Here is an 18,326-nt window from a genome sequence, read left to right on the forward strand (position 1 = left end):
GGCCACTTAATTGAGCAGGTTAATAAATTTCGCTACCTGGGCATTATTTTTTCCTATAATATGTCCTGGACAAGCCATATGACCGCTGCCATGAAGCTAGCATCTGTACACTCAAATAATCCATACACTCCTCAGGAGGCAATTCTATTCCAGCTGCTATCCAGGCATTTAAGGCTAAGGTAGCCCTGTCGTTATTATTTGGTGTACCTTTGGCTATTGCCAAAGTTAATGAAAAGTATGATTCCTGCTTAATTTCTTTTTTACGCTCCATGTCCAACTCGCCAACATGTATTTCTGGTCCAGCAATTCGTTTGGAATTTGCTGAACCATCTTTGGAAGCTAAAGCTTGGATTGCAACATATACCTTTACTTTAAAAATTCTTTATTCCTCAGAGGGATGCTATTTGTGCTTACTGGCTAAAGATGGCTTTCAGAGTTCATGACAAAAATTAGTTGAGGATTGTCGAGACTGAATTGGTCTCTTGAGATTTTAAAACAAATGGAATATCCCTCTGCATGTAAATTAGTCAGATTTAGAGTCTTGCAACTTGACAAACGGAGCACTGGCTGCAGAGCACTCATTATACCATCTGGGCCTCCCCATTCCAAAGATTCTACCTGCTTATTGTAAGTTTTTAACTGCCCCCAAGTACAGAGTGCTTTTCTGCAAGGCCAGATTAAATGCACTGCCATTGGGGGAGTTGGCAGGCAGGTTTTCAGAGGTTCTCTTTTCTGAGCGATTTTGTAATTGTGGATCAGTGAGTTTGGACACTGTTTGGCTTTTTTTGTTGTTGATTGTAAAAAGCATGATCTCGCCAGAGACAAATGGATCACAGTATATATTTAGAGGTGGGGACCTGCCCTAAAGCAAGAGATAGTTGCAAAGCTATTGGCTGATACTGATCCAAATGTAACCCTCACTGTGGCAATTTTTTTTATCTATGGCCTTTAATGATATGTCCTTTTACCTGTACTGCCCAGATATTGTATTTCTATATGTTTGGTTATTTCTGTATTATTGAATTTATTCAATTTGTTTTGCTCATGACCTGTTGGTCCATGAGCATAAAGAACAGAATAAAGGAAAATAAAGGAAAGAACTGGACCCTGCAGTGGTAGATGAGGCCAGGCGTGGTGCTCCAGAACCTATGGCAGAACAAGTTCAGGATCCCCTAGTTCTCCAAATGGTTTTATATAAACATGCATGTGGGAAAGTCACCATGAAATGACTTTTCCCTCTGCGAAACTTTCCTATAAATGTGTCTCTCGGTGGACAGGTTTATATTTAACCAGTTTCCAAAGATCAGTATTTGTTCTGACTTAGGAAGCATGACCTACCTTTGAACGACTTTCGCAATGAAGTCATCTGTGCAAATGAGTGCATCAGAGAGCCCTTTATACAATTTACAGTTCACATGGGCCGAATCTTGTACGTCCATCACCACTGAAAGACAAAGAGGGACCAAAGCAGTGTTAAAGCTGAAAGCAGGCCCATTTTTGTCCAATGCTTGGTTGAACATGCCCCATCTTGCTCTCCTCCCCCAACTTACCACAGACTAAGGAGTCGTTTACAGGATGTTGAAAGGACACGCTGAAACACAAGTCGGACAGGGGACAGACTTCAAACTGCAGGATCCCTGGGGAATCTGAAAAAACAGAAGAGACTGGTTGGTACTGGCACTCAGAAGCAATGGCCCTCTCAGCCTGTAGGCAGAAAGACATCGCTCTGCAGCTGAATTCAGAGAAATACACAAGAAAGATGGGTCCCACATTATACCCCACAACTCATATAAAATATACACAAAATCTGGGTCTAGAGGGCAAAGTAGTTGATGAGGGAATCGTTTGTGTCTCCGCTAGAAGAGTTGGTTTTTATATGCCAACTTTCTCTACCACTTAAGGAAGAATCAAACTGGCTTACAATCACCTTCCCATCTCCTCCCAACAAGAGACACCTTGTGAGGGAGGTGGGGCTGAGAGGGTTCGGAGAGAACTGTGACTAGTGGGGAATCAAACCTAGTTCTCCAGATTAGTCCACTGCTCCAAACCACCACTCTTAACCACTATACCACGCTGGCTCTCCTACACAACGCTGGCTCTCATTACACACAACTCAGTAAGGCGATCAACCTTAAATTTTGAGATGCCTGTAATAGACCCGTATGTAAAGGATCAACAGCACCAAGGAGCCTTCAAATCTGGTTTAATGATGCACGTGTCTTATGTCCCCAGGCGGACAGAATGAAGATACTTAAGATTTTGCAAAAAGATTTCCCTTTCCCATGGATTTGCTCAGTCCCCTGAATGGAACAGCATTGACATGACACTGCTTCTCTTAATCACACTTGCGGAGCATACCATCTTTCATTATTTGATCTAAGAAACCAATTCAAAAAGCCACATTTCCCTGGGTTGTCATCGGTTCAAGACTTTCTGAACTCTTGCTTTGTTTCCCCAGCCCTGCGCTTACATCCAACCCAAAGCAAACAAGATGCTCACGAGGAGCATAACAAGGTGCCAACCCAGTCTTTGTTTGGGCTTGGCCCCAGTGTAGTTTTTGCTGCTGAAGTAAGGGTGCTGTCCCCATTCAGCATATTGCTTTATCTGTTTTTCCTCTTTGTACTCTAGGGATGAAGATGCCAACAACGCCAGTCTATGACAATTCACGAGGACCAGTAGCCTTGAAAAACACTTCAGATGAAGAACTGAGGGCCGCACCCACCTTCTTTCAAGACTGTCCGCTTGACACAGCTGCCTATCAGGGTGTTGTAGGCCACCTGGTGTCTAATCAAGTTGAGGAGGAGAGGCACCCGACTAGGATGGTGGAAAGGGATTTTGCTGAGTAGAGTTCCTTGAAGGCTTCGTCCATCTGGCAAGGGGGCATCTTTATTGAGGAAGTAGCAATGCTGCTGTCCTGGCAGAGCCTGAGAGGGGAGAAAAAACCCCAACAACCTCACATTAACTACCATCCCTGACCTTGATGGCCCAGGCTAGCCCAATGGCAAATTTACCTCTGTTCATCTGTTGCCCTGAAAACCCTACAGGGTTGCCACAAATTGACTGTGACTGGATCGCACTTTCCACCACCACACATTAAAAACTATGGATGAAAGCTACCAAAGCCATGTACTGCTGGAAGATGCAAACTGAACCACCATTTACGAACAACAAACAAGGTGCATTAAAGAACACAGGTTCCAGTGCGAATGCCTGAAGCTAGGGGTCCCTGTGGGTGCCATGGTGCACACCAACACCATACCTGGTGCCCGTCAAGTATTTTCAGAATGCAGGTGGAGTCAGGTGTGGCCCTTGCCCAGAACAACTTCTGATAGGCCACTGGAAATCCGACTGGCTGTGCAGATTTCAGCAGCAGCAGCTGCCTCCAGCATTGGTTTTATTTTGTCTCTCCCTTCTCTTTGCCAGTGCATTTTAAAAATTACTCCTCTTCTCCCCTGCACTTCTTCTGGGTGTAAGTATGGCTCCACCTCCCAGAACAGCTACATTGTACCAGAATTCCACAGATGCCTATCGGATCAAAAAGGCTGAGGGCCTGTGCTTTAAGCTTTACTTGTCCCGCTTGGTTCAGGAGCACCCTGTGCTATAGCTTTTACTGAGCATAAAACCAAATCACTGGTCACTGGAATTAAAATAGATACATTTCTACAATCTCGTTATACTTGGGTAGTCAATGCTTTTAAAATGTAGCAATCGTGGCATCTTAACTGTTTTACTCCTCGGAAGACTGCCCTTTACGTATTTTCAACATATAAAGACACAAGTCTAGAAATGTTTAGAAATAAACTCTCTTTTGCAGATCAGGTTTAACCTTAATCTGTGGGGTCTCTCTTGGATATGTAATTGCCCCTTTCATTTCAATAAATTAAAAGGGCAGTGTGGGGTAGTGGTTAGAGGTGCCAGACTGGGAGGTGAAGGTTGGAATGCCTCCTCTGCCATGGAAGCTTGCTGGGTGATATAGGCCAGTCACACCTGCTCTGTCTAGCCCACCTGACAGGGTTATTGTGAGGATAAAATGGAGGAGAGAATACTGTAAGCCACTCTGGATTCCCACGGAGGAGAAAGCAGGGTATAAATGTCTAAACAAATAAAACCAAGGTCTCCCCACCATGGACGGTGGATTTATTTAAGAAGAAGAAGAGTTGGTTTTTATATGCAGCTTATGTGGAGGAGTGGGGAATAAAACCTGGTTCTCCAGATCAGAGTCCACTGCTCTTAACCCCACCACGCTGGTCCACGCTTTTCGAAGCCTCAGGATAAACTACAAGTGGAGGTTTCCTGCAGACACTTAAGTCAAATAAACCTACCACAAAGTCTAGTAGCGTACACAGTTCAGTTTATGGAACTTGGGCTTTATATTGCCAAATCCTATCTAATCATGGCTGAAAAACAAACAAATAACCTCGTTTAGGGTCCAACAGTTTGCAGTGTCCAGGCAATTGGGTACCTTGGATTTTTCCAGCCCCAAATGTCTCTTAACCCATCTGGCAACATACCGCATAGAAGCGCATATTGTGGTTCAATGGTCCAGGGTCCGCGTCTTTGGACAGCTCAAACTGCGTGATGAGCTCGTATAAGGGAATATATGTTGGGGGGGTGTCAAACAATGGGATACCTGGGAATATAAAGAAAAAAGAGTATGACCACCCACCTCAGAGACTGTCCCATATGAGCCAATAGCTGGTACCCACACAAAAAACTGCAAAAGAAGACCTCAATAGTTTTCAGCACAAATCTGTGATTTCTCATGTGGGAGATACGCAGTGCCTTGTCGGACTGTTACTAAGCACTTGGAAATTACCGATATTTAACAGACTAGGACAGAATCGCATCACCAGATGGGTCTAAAAATTCTATCTACACCAGGGGTGGGGAACCTTTTTTCTGCCAAGGGCCATTTGCATATTTATATCATCGTTCGGGGGGCATACCGCGCGTAGATTTCCCAGCGGGGGGGGGGGGGAGAGGCTAGGGTTGCCAGGTCCTCTTCGCCACTGGCGGGAGGTTTTTGGGGTGGAGCCTGAGGAGGGTGGGGTTTGGGGAGAAAGACTGCATAGAGCGATAGAGCCCAATGGCCAAAGCGGCCATTTTCTCCAGAGGAACTGATCTCTATTGGCTGGAGATCAGTTGTAATAGCAGGAGATCTCCAGCCATCACCTGGAGGTTGGCAACCCTAAGAGAGACTATGCAGAGAAGGCTTGTAGGGTGCCTCTGCTCCCCCCAGTCCTCCCCCTCCCCCCAGGATGGAGGGCAACCAGCGGTGGGCCCCGGGCAACTGAGGTGCCAGAGGGCGCAGCTTGCAGCCCGCTATCGATCTGAAGGGAAGGAAGGGAGGAAAGACAGAATGTACCTTATTTCAGTAAAGCCCTTGATAAAGTCCCCCATGATATTCTTGAAACAAAGCTAGTAAAATGTGGGCTGGACACTGCTACTGTTAGGTGGATTGGTAATTGATTGACCAACCGAACCCAAAGGGTGCTCATTAATGGCACAACTTCATCCTGGAGAGGAGTGACCAGTGGGGTGCCACAGGGGTCTGTCCTGGGACCGGTACTATTTAATAGTTTTATAAATGACTTGGATGATGGAATAGAGGATATGCTAATCAAATTTGCAGATTACACCAAGTTGGGAGGGGTAGTTAATACCCCAGAGGACAGAGTCAGAGTTCAGAATGACCTTGATAAACTGGAGAGCTGGGCATTAGCAATAAAATGGATTCCAATAGGAAGAAGTGTAAGGTACTTCACCCAGGCAGAAACAACATAAAGCACAGGATGGGAGATAGTTGGCTTGACAACAGTACATGTGAAAGAGATCGGGGAGTCTTAGTGGACAACAAACTGAACATGAGTCAACAGTGTGATATGGCGGCTAAGAAGGCCAATGCAATTCTGGGCTGCATCAATAGGAGTATTGTGTCTAGATCAAAGGAAGTAATATTACCACTGTATTCTGAATTGGTCAGACCTCACTTGGAATACTGTGTCCAGTTCTGGGCTCCACAATTTAAGAAGGATGTTGACAAGTTGGAGCATGTCCAGAGGAGGGCGACCAGAATGGTCAAAGGTCTGGAATCCATGCCTTATGAGGAGAGACTTAAGGAGCTAGGTTTGTTTCGTCTGGAGAAAAGAAGGTTAAGGGGTGACATGATATCCATGTTTAAATATCTGAAAGGATGTCATGTTGATGAGGGAACTAGCTTGTTCTCTGTTGCTCCAGAGTCTAGGACACGCAGTAATGGATTTAAACTAATAGAAAAGCGATTCCACCTAAACATTAGGAAGAACTTTCTGACGGTGAGAGCTGTTCGACGGTGGAATGCGCTGCCTCGGAGGGTGATGGAGTCCCCGTCCTTGGAGGTCTTTAAGCAAAGGCTGGATGGTGATCTGTCAGGAGTGCTTTGATTGTGGGATCCTGCATGGTAGGGGGTTGGACTGGATGGCCCTTGTGGTCTATTCCAACCTTGTGAACTTGTGAAGGGAGAAAAAGGAGGGACGGAGGGAGAGAAAGAAAAATAGAGAAAGAGAGAGAAAGGAAGGGAGGAAGAGAGAGAAAGGGAGAAAGAAATTGAGGGAGGGGGAGAAAGAAAAGGACGGAGGGAAAGAAAGAAAAGGACGGATGGAGACAGAGAAAGACAGAAAAAGAGGGAGAGAGGAAGAGAAAGAAAAGGAGAGTGACAGAAAGAGGAAGAGAGAAAAGCCTTCCCCCCCCCCCCACACACACACCTGGCCGTGCACGCGGCCCGGAGCAACCGGGTTGAAGCCTTCCCGCCTTCCCCCACACACACACGTGGCCCTGGGGCCCGGGCTGAAGCCTTCCCGCCTTCACCCCCCCACACACCCGGCCGCGCACGTGGCCTGGAGCGACTGGGCTGAAGCCTTCCCACCTCCAGTGCTGGTAACGGTGGCGGGCTTTCGCGGTAGAGTTCGCGAGCCGCAGCAAATGATGTCGTGGGCCTTAAACAACCCGCGGGCCGGAGGTTCTCCACCCCTGAACTACACTGTCATTGCCTTGGGTTCAAACATATCCCTACTAGGAGGGCCCTGGAAAGATGCAGCTTCTCCTCAAGACTCCCCAATTGCCCCACTGCCTAATCTGCAGAGCAGGAAATTAAAATGACATCCAAGATCCTCTGAAACAACTGTAGTAGTAAAGGGGATGTTCAAAGGAGGTATGAATAACCCAGATGGCATGCCATGGGGACCCACATTTTCCAACCTCAGTAAATTAGGCAAATTACATGTTTTCCTGTGTTTGCTTGCCTTGCCCATTTGTTTCATTACCACAATTAGGGTCCAAGAGGATTGAATTATTTTGCTTATGCGTCACCTGCCTTTTTCACTGAAACTCAAGTTGGATGACAGAGTACAGAAAGAGGGAAAAAATTATAGGGCAGGAGGCTAACTTTGTGTGACCTGCAAGGGGGGGCATGGGGAGACAGACAAGGACATTCAAGTCCTTTCCCTATAACCACATAAACTCTGCTCAGTCCTACTCTGACTTCTATAGCCTCGGCTGCAGAAAGGCTTACCAAGGAGCCAAAAAGGTATGTCAAATTACGCTGATTCTGCCCTCCAGATGTCAATCTCTTTAAAAATCTCCCAGGTAGCTAATCCGTGACTGACCTGTGCAGCTCTGCAGTTTCTGAATGAAGGCCCTAGATGCTGGAACTGGTCTTGGGAACCTCAAGAAGAAGCAAGCGGGCAAATCAACGCTGTTGGCACTAGTGACAGAGGAGAAGGAGGGTGTTCTGGAAGATAAAAAGGTGGTATTTGTATTTTATTTATGAACTGAGGTAGAAATGTACATACAGGAAATCCCTTGTGATGGAGGCCTGCTTAGGCATTGTGTCCTTTTAGCCTGAGGCAGGCTGTGACCATGCTTTTTACTTTAACAGACCTTTGGCCAGCGGAAGTTAACTTCCATACACAGCTGGTCTGTTGTGTTATTATTGGTATGTATTTGGGTTATCAATTTTATGTAGGCACGTATAATATTACTCTGAACTGCCCTGAACGTTATTTGTGGTAGAAACAAGAAGTCCAACCAACAAACTCAAATAGACCACAACTTGGGTGAAGTCTATGTTTTACCTTGGCTCTCTAACATTATGTCACGTGCCCAAGATTCTCTAGTTGCAAGTTAAAACAACAACAAAACATCAGCGACCCAGAATACCACCAAGTAAGTTGATCTCTTTCCTTCAAAGATACCATCAGCACCTCATCGAAGTCCTACTTAAGTTAACAGGACAAGCATTTAACACCTTTGAGTCTCACTAAATTCAGTGGGCTAGGTGCAAATACTCTGAAAATTTCTCCCAATGAAGGGACTCCGCTGTTTGCCACTCTCCATCACAGAAAGTTCTGTCCAAACTTTTCCTAGCTTTCTACTGTACCCTTGCCTAGTGAGGAGAGTTTCTTCAGCAGAGAAACACAATGTGAAAAGTTGAAGAAATCGGCTATAGAGAAGAAAACACACAAGTATTGTCCATTGCTGATGACCTGGAATTATCCTTATCTGCTGGGTAACATCGTGCCAGCTCCGATGAGCAGAGCTTTCTGCTTACCCTTTGTTGTCCACAGGATGAGACCCCATTACGAGAGGGGCAATGGGAAGTTTGTTCATAGTCAAGGTTCCCTCAATTGTAACGCACACATTCATACCCAGATGTCGAGGAACTGAAAAGAGAGGAGAGTGATCCTTTCAGACAACTGCAGTTAAAAAAAACACACAAAAAACAATCCCTCTGCAAGGGGATGACCGGTGTCCACCTCTTGTTACGAGATCTGCTTCAAGCCTTTAAAGGCATGCATGAACCATCTCTCTAGTAAGATGCCTCAGAAAAAGCAATCCTACCAGCTAAGATTAGAGCCATGCCTCCAACAGTTATGGGCCTTCCATCCAGTCGTATTTCTTGGCCTGAGCAAAACATTATATTTTTTAATGTATTTTTTATTTTCAAAAGAATAAAGGAAAAAAATTAAGGCAAAAGAGTAAAGAAGGGGTTACAATAAAGCTTCACTAACATTGTATCTACTGTTAAATTATACACAAGATATATATACACTGGGTGGAAATATGCCTTTTAACATTCCAAGATACGCTTTGTTAAATTTTCTTGTTAGGTTATCATTTTCTATATTCCTACTATACTAAACCAAACTACCTATTAAAGAATGCATTTTAAATATTATCTTAATATTTAACTCCTTCTGATTTATACTATTTTACCATACTCTCTCTTTTCTATCACCATTATCAAAAATCACATAAGCATAATAAAGCTTAAAATTTAGAGAAAATTCTTTTCTCTGTCTTTTGTTTACTAAATTAGTTAGTTTCACCATCACAACATATTCTGCCAATGGATTCTTCCATTCTTCTATGTTGGGACATTAATCTGATTTCCATTTCATGGCATACCACTCTGACTGCAGTAACCATGTATCTATACAACAGGTACTTGGGATCCAAAGCAAACTTAATTTTCAGAATTGTTTGAATTTCTCTGTGAACTTGAGTCCAGTATTTCTTCACCATCTCGCAAGACCACCAGTTACGGGAAAAAGTTCCTTCAGTCTCTTTACACTTTCAACATTATATTTTGGAGAGTGTCAGCAAGTGGATTCTGCTTTGTGTCTAATTGTCTAATGCCACTTGCCATACCTCTGCAGAAAACTACTGGAGCTGAAATTTGCAGTGCTTTTTCCTTGTAGGGTTTTGTTAAAGGACCAGACAGTATAAGCCTCCCCTATCCATTCCTTTGGTCTGAAACAGCAGCAATGTGGTGGAGTAAGAGGAAGAGAATGAGGTACAGGGGCAGTAGGGGACAACCAGGAAAAGAAGGCAAGGTTAGATAGTGGTTCAGTTTCCCACTTGCCTGATTAAAAAACAACTATTTTTCTCTGTTGTGGCCCCTGCCTCGTGGAGCTTCCTGACCTGCCTGACGTCAGGAAGCTCCCACTCTCACAGCTTCCCGCAAATTACGCAAAACTGAATTATTCAAGAGGGCTTTTCTATAAAAGTAATAGGACTGTACTATAGCAGTTTATGATGGGTAGCCATGTTAGTCTGTCAACAGCAGTAGAAAAGAGCAAGAGTCCACTAGCACCTCAAAGACTAACATTTCTGGCAGGGTATGAGCTTTCTAAGAGCCCCGTGGCGCAGAGTGTTAAGCTGCAGTACTGCAGTCAAAAGCTCTGCTCACAACCTGAGTTCGATCCCGACGGAAGTCGGTTTCAGGTAGCCGGCTCAAGGTTGACTCAGCCTTCCATCCTTCCGAGGTCGGTGAAATGAGTACCCAGCTTGCTGGGGGTAAAGGGAAGATGACTGGGGAAGGCACTGGCAAACCACTCTGCAAACAAAGTCTGCCTTGGAAACGTCGGGATGTGATGTCACCCCATGGGTCAGGAATGACCCGGTGCTTGCACAGGGGACCTTTACCTTTATGAGCTTTCTGGTATCTAAAGAAGTGAGCTGTAGCTCACGAAAGCTCATACCCTGCCAGAGATTGTGTTAGTCTTTAAGGTGCTACTGGACTCTTGCCTATAACAGAGTGGATCGGGAAGGGGCTTTATAAAGTGAAAGGGACAGCAGATGATACCACTGTGGACGTATTTTCTATTTGTTGCATGGATTAACCAGTTGTCACTGCAATGTTTTCTACTAATGTAATACCATTCTTCTGTATTGTATCTACACTCTGTACTATGTCTAATATGCTATGCTTATTCAGACTTCTGTAATCTTAGCCATAGTACATTGCTTATTAGATGTCTCTCCGTATTACCTTACACTGTGTAATCTGCTTTGAGTCTGAGAGAAAGGGGGACTATATACTATATTTACACTATATACACATACTAAATAAATAAATAAACTATTTGCAGTGAGCAAGTTGCCAACTATATGGTCCATGGCTATCGAGCAAGATAAATGTTGGGTAGACGTGTGAAAAGACGCCCTTACAATTGGTACTTGGGGTTGGTCATGGGCAGGCAAACACGGGCGCCTGTGCCAAACCAATGGGGTACGAGACCATTTTGCTCAGCACGCAGAGCTGGTTCTTAGCCCAAGCCCCTGAGGAGACAGCAGCACCTCTGGGGGAGGCAGCATAGGAGAAAGCAACAGGCAAAGCTTAAGCTTGCCAGCCCCTTCCAGACCCGCATAGTTGCCAGTTGGGCCCCAGGAGAGCCCTTGGGGAACTTGTGCCTCCACTTGCCCTTAGTGTGCCTGGTGAAGTACAACCCTCACCCCCACTCTACTCGCCAACACACCAACATCTTCACTGATAGAGGTTGCTATTTTTGGGCACTCAGGCCAAACGGCTGGCCCCTCTGGGCTACATGATTCTCCTAGTGGAAACTACAGGGGGAGTAGCGGGAGAATTACAAGATGATGCTTTTTATTTGTGACCTGTGTCTCACGAATTGTTTATTATTTATTCCAGTAATCTGTATTCTGCACATCAAGTGAGATCAAACAGTGCTGCTGCTAGTGAGGCAAGAAACTTCTGCCCAGGGCCTGAAGAGAGGCTTCCCCCCCCCCCCAAAAAAAAACCATAGGGAAGGCGTATTTTAGTATAACGTTTTAGAGGCACAAAAAGGGGTTACAATCACCCACATGAAGAACATACCATTGTTCTCATTGAGAATGACGGGAGCTCCAGTACCTTCTTCGATCAAATCATAGGGGGAAACGTAATACTTTAGATTCATCAGGTGACCTGGAAGAAGAACGCTCGTTAAGGAAAGGAGGGACATCGTAGGAGTGAGGCGCAGAAAGAGTGACGTGTATACTGACTTGCCCTTAATGAATTTGGAGAGATCAGAATTCTCAATATAGAGTTCCACATTTTTTGTGTGTTTTCCCTCTCCCCAAACAGCCCTTCTGGTGGAGTCCCACACATTTCCAAATCTTGCACTTCTGCTACCTGTGGAACGGGAACAGATCATGCCGTACTGTTAAAGAAACTCTGCTTGCCCAGTTGACTTTCTCCCTTGAACTGCATCTTGGTAAAACAATGAAAGAGATCTGGGAGTCTTAGTGGACCACAAACTGAACATGAGTCAACAGTGTGATATGGCGGCTAAGAAGGCCAATGTAATTCTGGGCTGCATCAATAGCAGTACTGTGTCTAGATCAAGAGAAGTAATATTACCACTGTATTCTGCATTGGTCAGACCTCACTTGGAATACTGTGTCCAGTTTTGGACTCCACAATTTAAGAAGGATGTTGACAAGTTGGAGCATGTCCAGAGGAGGCCAACCAGAATGGTCAAAGGTCTGGAATCCATGCCCTATGAGGAGAGACTTAGGGAGTTGGGTTTGTTTAGTTTGGAGAAGAGAAGGTTAAGGGGTGACATGATAGCCATGTTTAAATATCTGAAAGGATGTCATGTTGATGAGGGAACTAGCTTGTTCTCTGTTGCTCCAGAGACTGGGACATGGAGTAATGGATTTAAACTAACAGAAAAGCGATTCCACCTAAACATTAGGAAGAACATCCTGACAGTGAGGGCTGTTTGATGGTGGAATGCACTGCCTCGGAGGGTGGTGGAGTCCTCGTCTTTGGAGGTCTTTAAGCAGAGGCTGGATGGCCATCTGTCGGGAGTGCTTTGATTGTGGGATCCTGCACGGTGGGGGGAGGGTTGGGGTCACTGGGGATGTGGGGGGGGGGGAGGTAACTGTTAATTTCCTGCATTGTGCAGGGGATTGGACTAGATGACCCTGGTGGTCCCTTCCAACTCTATGATTCTATGAAACCAGGGAAAGGGGTTATTTTCCTCACTTGGGTGTTAATAGGTCAGAATAAGTCCTGCAGATATTTACTTGTCACTTCCACATCATGCCGTTTTCCCAAGGAACTCAAGGTGGCAGGCGTGGCATTAATTTTATACAAAAGGCAAAGAAGCAAATTTATTCTTATCCTTACAACAAGGGAAGAAGGTTAGGCAGGAAGACAGTCCAAGGCCCCCACTGAACATTTGAACTTGGGTTTCCCTCAACCAAGCCAACAGATGTCACTATTCCATTCTGGCACCCTAAAGGTAAAGGTCCCCTGTGCAAGCACCGGGTCATTCCTGACCCATGGGGTGACGTCACATCCAGACGTTTCCTAGGCAGACTTTGTTTATGGGGTGGTTTGCCAATGCCTTCCCCAGTCATTTTCCCTTTACCCCCAGCAAGCTGGGTACTCATTTGACCGACCTCGGAAGGATGGAAGGCTGAGTCAACCTTGAGCCGGCTACCTGAAACCAACTTCCGTTGGGATCGAACTCAGGTCGTGAGCAGAGCTTTTGACTGCAGTACTGCAGCTTACCACTCTGCGCCATGGTGCATCCTAAATACCTGAAAAGGAAATTTTCCAAATAATGCATACTTCGCTTATCACACATGCATTCAGAAGCTTACTAGCTGCATATGTCATTTCCCCTTGTTTGTACACAACTCTTTCTTCTCTTGTTGATGGGCAATATTGGAAAAAGGGGTGGTGGTGGGGAAGGGTTACATAGAATTTGTTGTTATTTTTACTATCCTATGTAGGAAAATAGTTTCCACCCCCGCTGATGGTCGTATCTGAGGCTGGGAAAGTATTTTCCTCTGCTTAAATTAACGACACATCCTGGGAGTTTTTTGCCATCCCTATACATTGTGGATCTCCCACATTAATGAGAGTCATTTAGTCTGCTAGCAGCTTTCTCAGGTGCTACATTTATTTTATTTAGAACATTTTTATGCATCTGCTTATGTGCCCTGAATTGCACAGGTTGATCCAAGGGGATGATGGTACACAGATGGGTTTTGGACTAAACGGTCCATCCTAATGATTTTTAAAGCTTGAACCATTTCACAAATTACTTTTTTATAATGCAACCATGTATCTTAAAGCACAGGTTAGGAAAGAAGATAGTGTACCATCTCATAATAAGACTCTCTGCTTACGCTGTTACATCCAAACCCACTTTAGTAGCAAGAGACACCCTCTTACCGCCACTTCTCGGAGTGAGATAGCCCACGCTGCCGTGCAAAATCTTGTCCAATGGGCTCGCGTTGGTGGCTTGCCTGCAAAGTGGACACAGCTGGGATTTATAATCTGTGGTTGCAATGTCATAACCCAACACTGACTCCGGAGAAGCCTTTTGGATGGTATCTTAGTGGTGTGTTTCACGTGGCCCATTTCTTAGGTTCAGCAATATGCGGACACTTACAGAATGAACTCACATTTTTTCTTAATACATTTTCTTTCCCTTTCAGACCATTATGCCTGTAACAACAGCTCGACAGAGAGTTGGTCTTACATCTTGGAGACCTGAATTCAAGTCACACCTTTGACACAGATTTCTTGCAGGGACTTCATTTTTATGCCACCTCTCTGGCCACCCTTCCTCAACCTTATTCTCAGGCAGTTGTGAGGGTGAAAGTCATTACTGATGCAATTACGGCAGAATGGGAAATTATCACCTTTGGGGATGTGTCTTTTTTATTTAAAAAAGGCAGCCCAAACACTATCTTTTTCAGGTGTGCACACGCATGCAAACACACGCAGGTGCATAATGAGGCTAGTGAGGGGGGGATCCAGGAAATCTCCAGGCTACACCTGGAGGTTGGAAACCGTAGCTGAGGCAAGGCTAATGGCCGGAGGTCATTCACAACTACCTTTAGGACCTTATATTTTTATCAATTTTTACAGCTATGTAACAAATTAGATGCATCTCAGTAGAACTTGTTCGGGTGCCAGGTTCTTTAGAATATTCTTCCCATCTGCCCTCACAAGACCTCATGAACATGAACATTTTCACCCACGATTACAGATTGTGATACTGTTGCTTATATTGATTTAAACTGTGTAATCCGCCTTGTGTCTTGGTGAGAAAGGCAGACTATAAATAATGTGAATAAAAAATAAAATACATTGTGATTTAAGCAAGGACACCTAGCGGATACACAGCTCAGGTGCGATTTGAATCTTACCCCCTACTGAGTCCAATGCACCATTTTCTCATCAATACCACTGCTTATTACAGTTACAGGTAAATGCCAAGCACAGGGTGGCTAACCACTCTTACCAGTACATCCCCGCCATCTTTGAAAGGTCCAGCTCCAAAGACTGAAGAGCCAGGTACATTTTAGTTTTGAGTTTGCTGCAATGAAAATGAAAAAAGAAAACCTGCCCTCAAGAATAATACAGAAAGAGTAACTGAGTCAATCTGAGTATTGGAATGACTGGCAGCAGCTCTCCAAAGTCTTGAGGTCTTTGCCAGTCTAGATCACTGATATGCCAGAGAGCAAATCTGGGGCCTCACGGTGCCTTTGCAGCTTTCTCACACAAAAAAATCCCCTTTGGATTAGCTGATGTCACTGTGCACGAGGCCATTCTTTTGTCACTTCCAAATAGAGATGTAAAATTTCTGGAGATTTTGAAGCCGGGGGGGGGGGGGAGTTTTTTCTTGGTTGGGGGGGCAGAAATTTTGGAAACAATTGAAATGCATGCAATACTTGCTGTCCTGTGGAAACTTAACTAATTTTACTGCTTTACTTTACTTTAATGATACTGCTCATGCACCCAATTCAGCTCTGAACAGTGTCACACTAAGACTAAAATAAAATAAAAAGTATATTAGCTAATTTTATTGCTTTAACATAAAATGCATTTATAATATACTTAGCATATAAACTTGCAATATTTGACATCTTTATGGATTTAAAAGTTATAAATGTCTTAGTTTTGCACAAGCAACATTGCAAACACACCCAGTAATTGAGAGAAAGCTGCAAGGTGATGCACCCTGTGTTATCTTAACACATGTACCTTAACGTTTGCTACCTGGTTAGAGAGAGCTCAGTTCTCAATGAAACATTCAGAGTCTTCCTCTGAGGATTTGGTGCAGCTTTTGCTCTTCCTGATCTCCCCCCACCCTTCCAGCAAGTTAGGGCAATAAACTACTTTTTACCCAATCTGGGGGTACACGTGTCACAGTAGTTTGAGAGAGAGGTGAAAAGGTCAACCACAAGGCAGATCAAAAGGACAACAGAAGGTATGCAACATTTGAAAAGCAATGAAAGCCCTGCATGCTCCCCTCATGAAGATTAGCTATCCTAGGTCATGAAATGCATCTTGGATTTAAGGGCTATGTATGTCTTCAGCATGTCCACCTTGTCTTTGAAAGCATTTCACTCATTCAAAAAGAGAAAATATTTTAAAGGAGGGTTTTTTTATTTCAACACTCTCCAAAATTGCCAATTTTTCTGCCAGAAAAACTAGGGGGGGAAGCCCTGGAAAAAAAAAGGGGGAACCCTCCCTCCAAATTTTTATGTGTCCCTCCCCCAGGCTTTCACATCTCAACTTCCAAAGCTTCACCCAGGAACCAGACACACCCACAGAAATCCATTTTATTCTATGCTCTTTCTAACTTTGGGAACAGTTCTGGACCCCAGCTGAAAACATCACTACAGGTCCACTGAGGCTTCCTCTCTCAAAGCAGGTAGACACTGACCTGGCAATGCAGGCAGGAAAAGAGGGTGGTTCAGGTGGTAAACAGAAAGAAAGGGTGAGCATGCAAAGGCTTTCAGACCTTCCATGCAAGTCTATGTTAACAGGTATTTGACCTGGTTCCAGCAATACCATAACTCTGTACTCAGTATACACTGATTTACAACAAAGTAGAATATCTTATCATGAAATGCTTACTTGTCACCGGGCAATTTATACAGACTGACAAGACCCCTCAGATGCTTAGAAAATTCATCAAAGTTTCTCTCTCTAGGAGGAAAAAAAAAGAACTAATTGCATCAAAAGAATCTGGAAGAATCATATATGCCAAAGAAACTTTATACATGTGTGTGTGTGTGTGTATAAAGTGTCATCAAGTCACAGCCGACTTACGGTAATCCCATAGGGTTTTCAAGGTAAGAGACTGAGGTGGTTTGCTATTGCTGCCTTTGTGTCGCAACGCTGGTATTCCTCGGTGGTCTCCCATCTGAATACTCCATCAGGGCCGACCTTGCTTAGCTTTTGAGATCTGACAAGTAGACACTAACGTTCTAATAATCAGATCTACCCAGTCTTGATGTCACAGCTTCTGTGATACTCCTCATCACTACACTGTTTCAGAATGTCCCAAGGTTTACAAGGAATGTGTTTACAAGTAATGCGTGTACGTATTTTTAAAAAATGTAATTCAGGAAGATTTGCAAGTTCTCTTCACACTTCCCTTTCAGTCTCCTTCCTTTGACCAAGGATGACCCAGGCTGCCTACCTATGGCCAAGAGCCTCCCAAGACTTAGGCCTTGCCAGATGGGACACCGCAGAGCTCTGTTGATGTAAGGTACCCTCCTGGTCTCTGGCTGAGAGAACTCATTCTTAAAGGTGGCTATACTCGCACCTACTAAGGTAACAATTTCAGTTGGCTGTGTGCAGTTCCTTTCCTTTACCCCTTAGAAGATCCTTGATCCATTGATCTTGAGCAGCGTAAATCTAATGATTGAGGGATATAAGGACTGAAATAAATCTTGCCACTGACAATGCAGCCTTGGGATCCCTGTCACTTAATAAAAAGGGCATTATGTCAGAGACAGAGGCATTAGATTGATATATTAAAAGGGGAGAGATATAACATGATCGAAGATCCTCATAAAAGTGGCATTCCAAGAGGGCATGAGCTAATGAATCAACAGAGCCAGAAGAGCAAGGATAGGTCCTGTCTGGGTATGGTATATTCAATATCCTGCCCTGCATAACCATAGAGGAGTTAGCATTCAGTCTAGCTAAACAGAAGGCTCTAGAAATGTGTGCAGTTCCAGGAAATGCTAATTTGCCTACAAAAAGAACAGGCACAACCTATAAAGTCAAACAATGCAAATCCTAAACCCCACTGAATAACTTGAATAGGATTCTGAGCAGACCAGCTTAGTGAGCCGTTGTAAGACTGCCGCCCAAAGCTCAATGGGACATCTAACTAAACACACTTCAGATTGCTCTGCACAAGCACAAATGGGAAACAAGGAACTTTAAAGGCTGCTTCCAAGAAGCAGAAAAGGAGCTGAAGGGCAGAAATTACAAACAAAAATCCTGATAACTGCATTTTCCTTGGAGAGTCCCTGCTGATTCAATATTGGGCTTCTGGGGGAGGGATAAAGAAATAAACACTCCATCATTAAAAAATGTCCTGTCCACTCTAAATAATTTGCACACGGTACAATGGTTGAGCATAAATTTCAGTTTGGAACTCTAGAGAAGCTCAAATTTTGAGAGACTAAAAACCCTCAAACCCCAAATGAATCCCAAATGTTGTACATAAAAGACA

At 44.3% G+C, this 18,326-nt stretch overlaps 1 protein-coding gene across 2 annotated transcripts in view; it reads right to left on the reverse strand.

Moving 5' to 3' along the window:
- Positions 1–18,326, reverse strand: part of MED1 (mediator complex subunit 1) — a 34,063-nt gene that overhangs the window by 6,373 nt on the left and 9,364 nt on the right. For both annotated transcript variants that reach the window (XM_056863079.1, XM_056863080.1), the window contains exons 7-16: positions 16,712–16,783; positions 15,090–15,164; positions 14,012–14,085; positions 11,657–11,746; positions 8,588–8,699; positions 7,644–7,768; positions 4,512–4,630; positions 2,723–2,924; positions 1,551–1,646; positions 1,339–1,444 (exon numbers count right to left, since the gene is read on the reverse strand). In XM_056863079.1, coding sequence (XP_056719057.1) covers positions 1,339–1,444; positions 1,551–1,646; positions 2,723–2,924; positions 4,512–4,630; positions 7,644–7,768; positions 8,588–8,699; positions 11,657–11,746; positions 14,012–14,085; positions 15,090–15,164; positions 16,712–16,783 — 1,071 coding nt within the window. The remainder of the gene's footprint in view (positions 1–1,338; positions 1,445–1,550; positions 1,647–2,722; positions 2,925–4,511; positions 4,631–7,643; positions 7,769–8,587; positions 8,700–11,656; positions 11,747–14,011; positions 14,086–15,089; positions 15,165–16,711; positions 16,784–18,326) is intronic.

Source organism: Euleptes europaea, chromosome 18 (assembly GCF_029931775.1).
Source record: "Euleptes europaea isolate rEulEur1 chromosome 18, rEulEur1.hap1, whole genome shotgun sequence".
Taxonomy (NCBI): Eukaryota; Metazoa; Chordata; class Lepidosauria; order Squamata; family Sphaerodactylidae; genus Euleptes; species Euleptes europaea.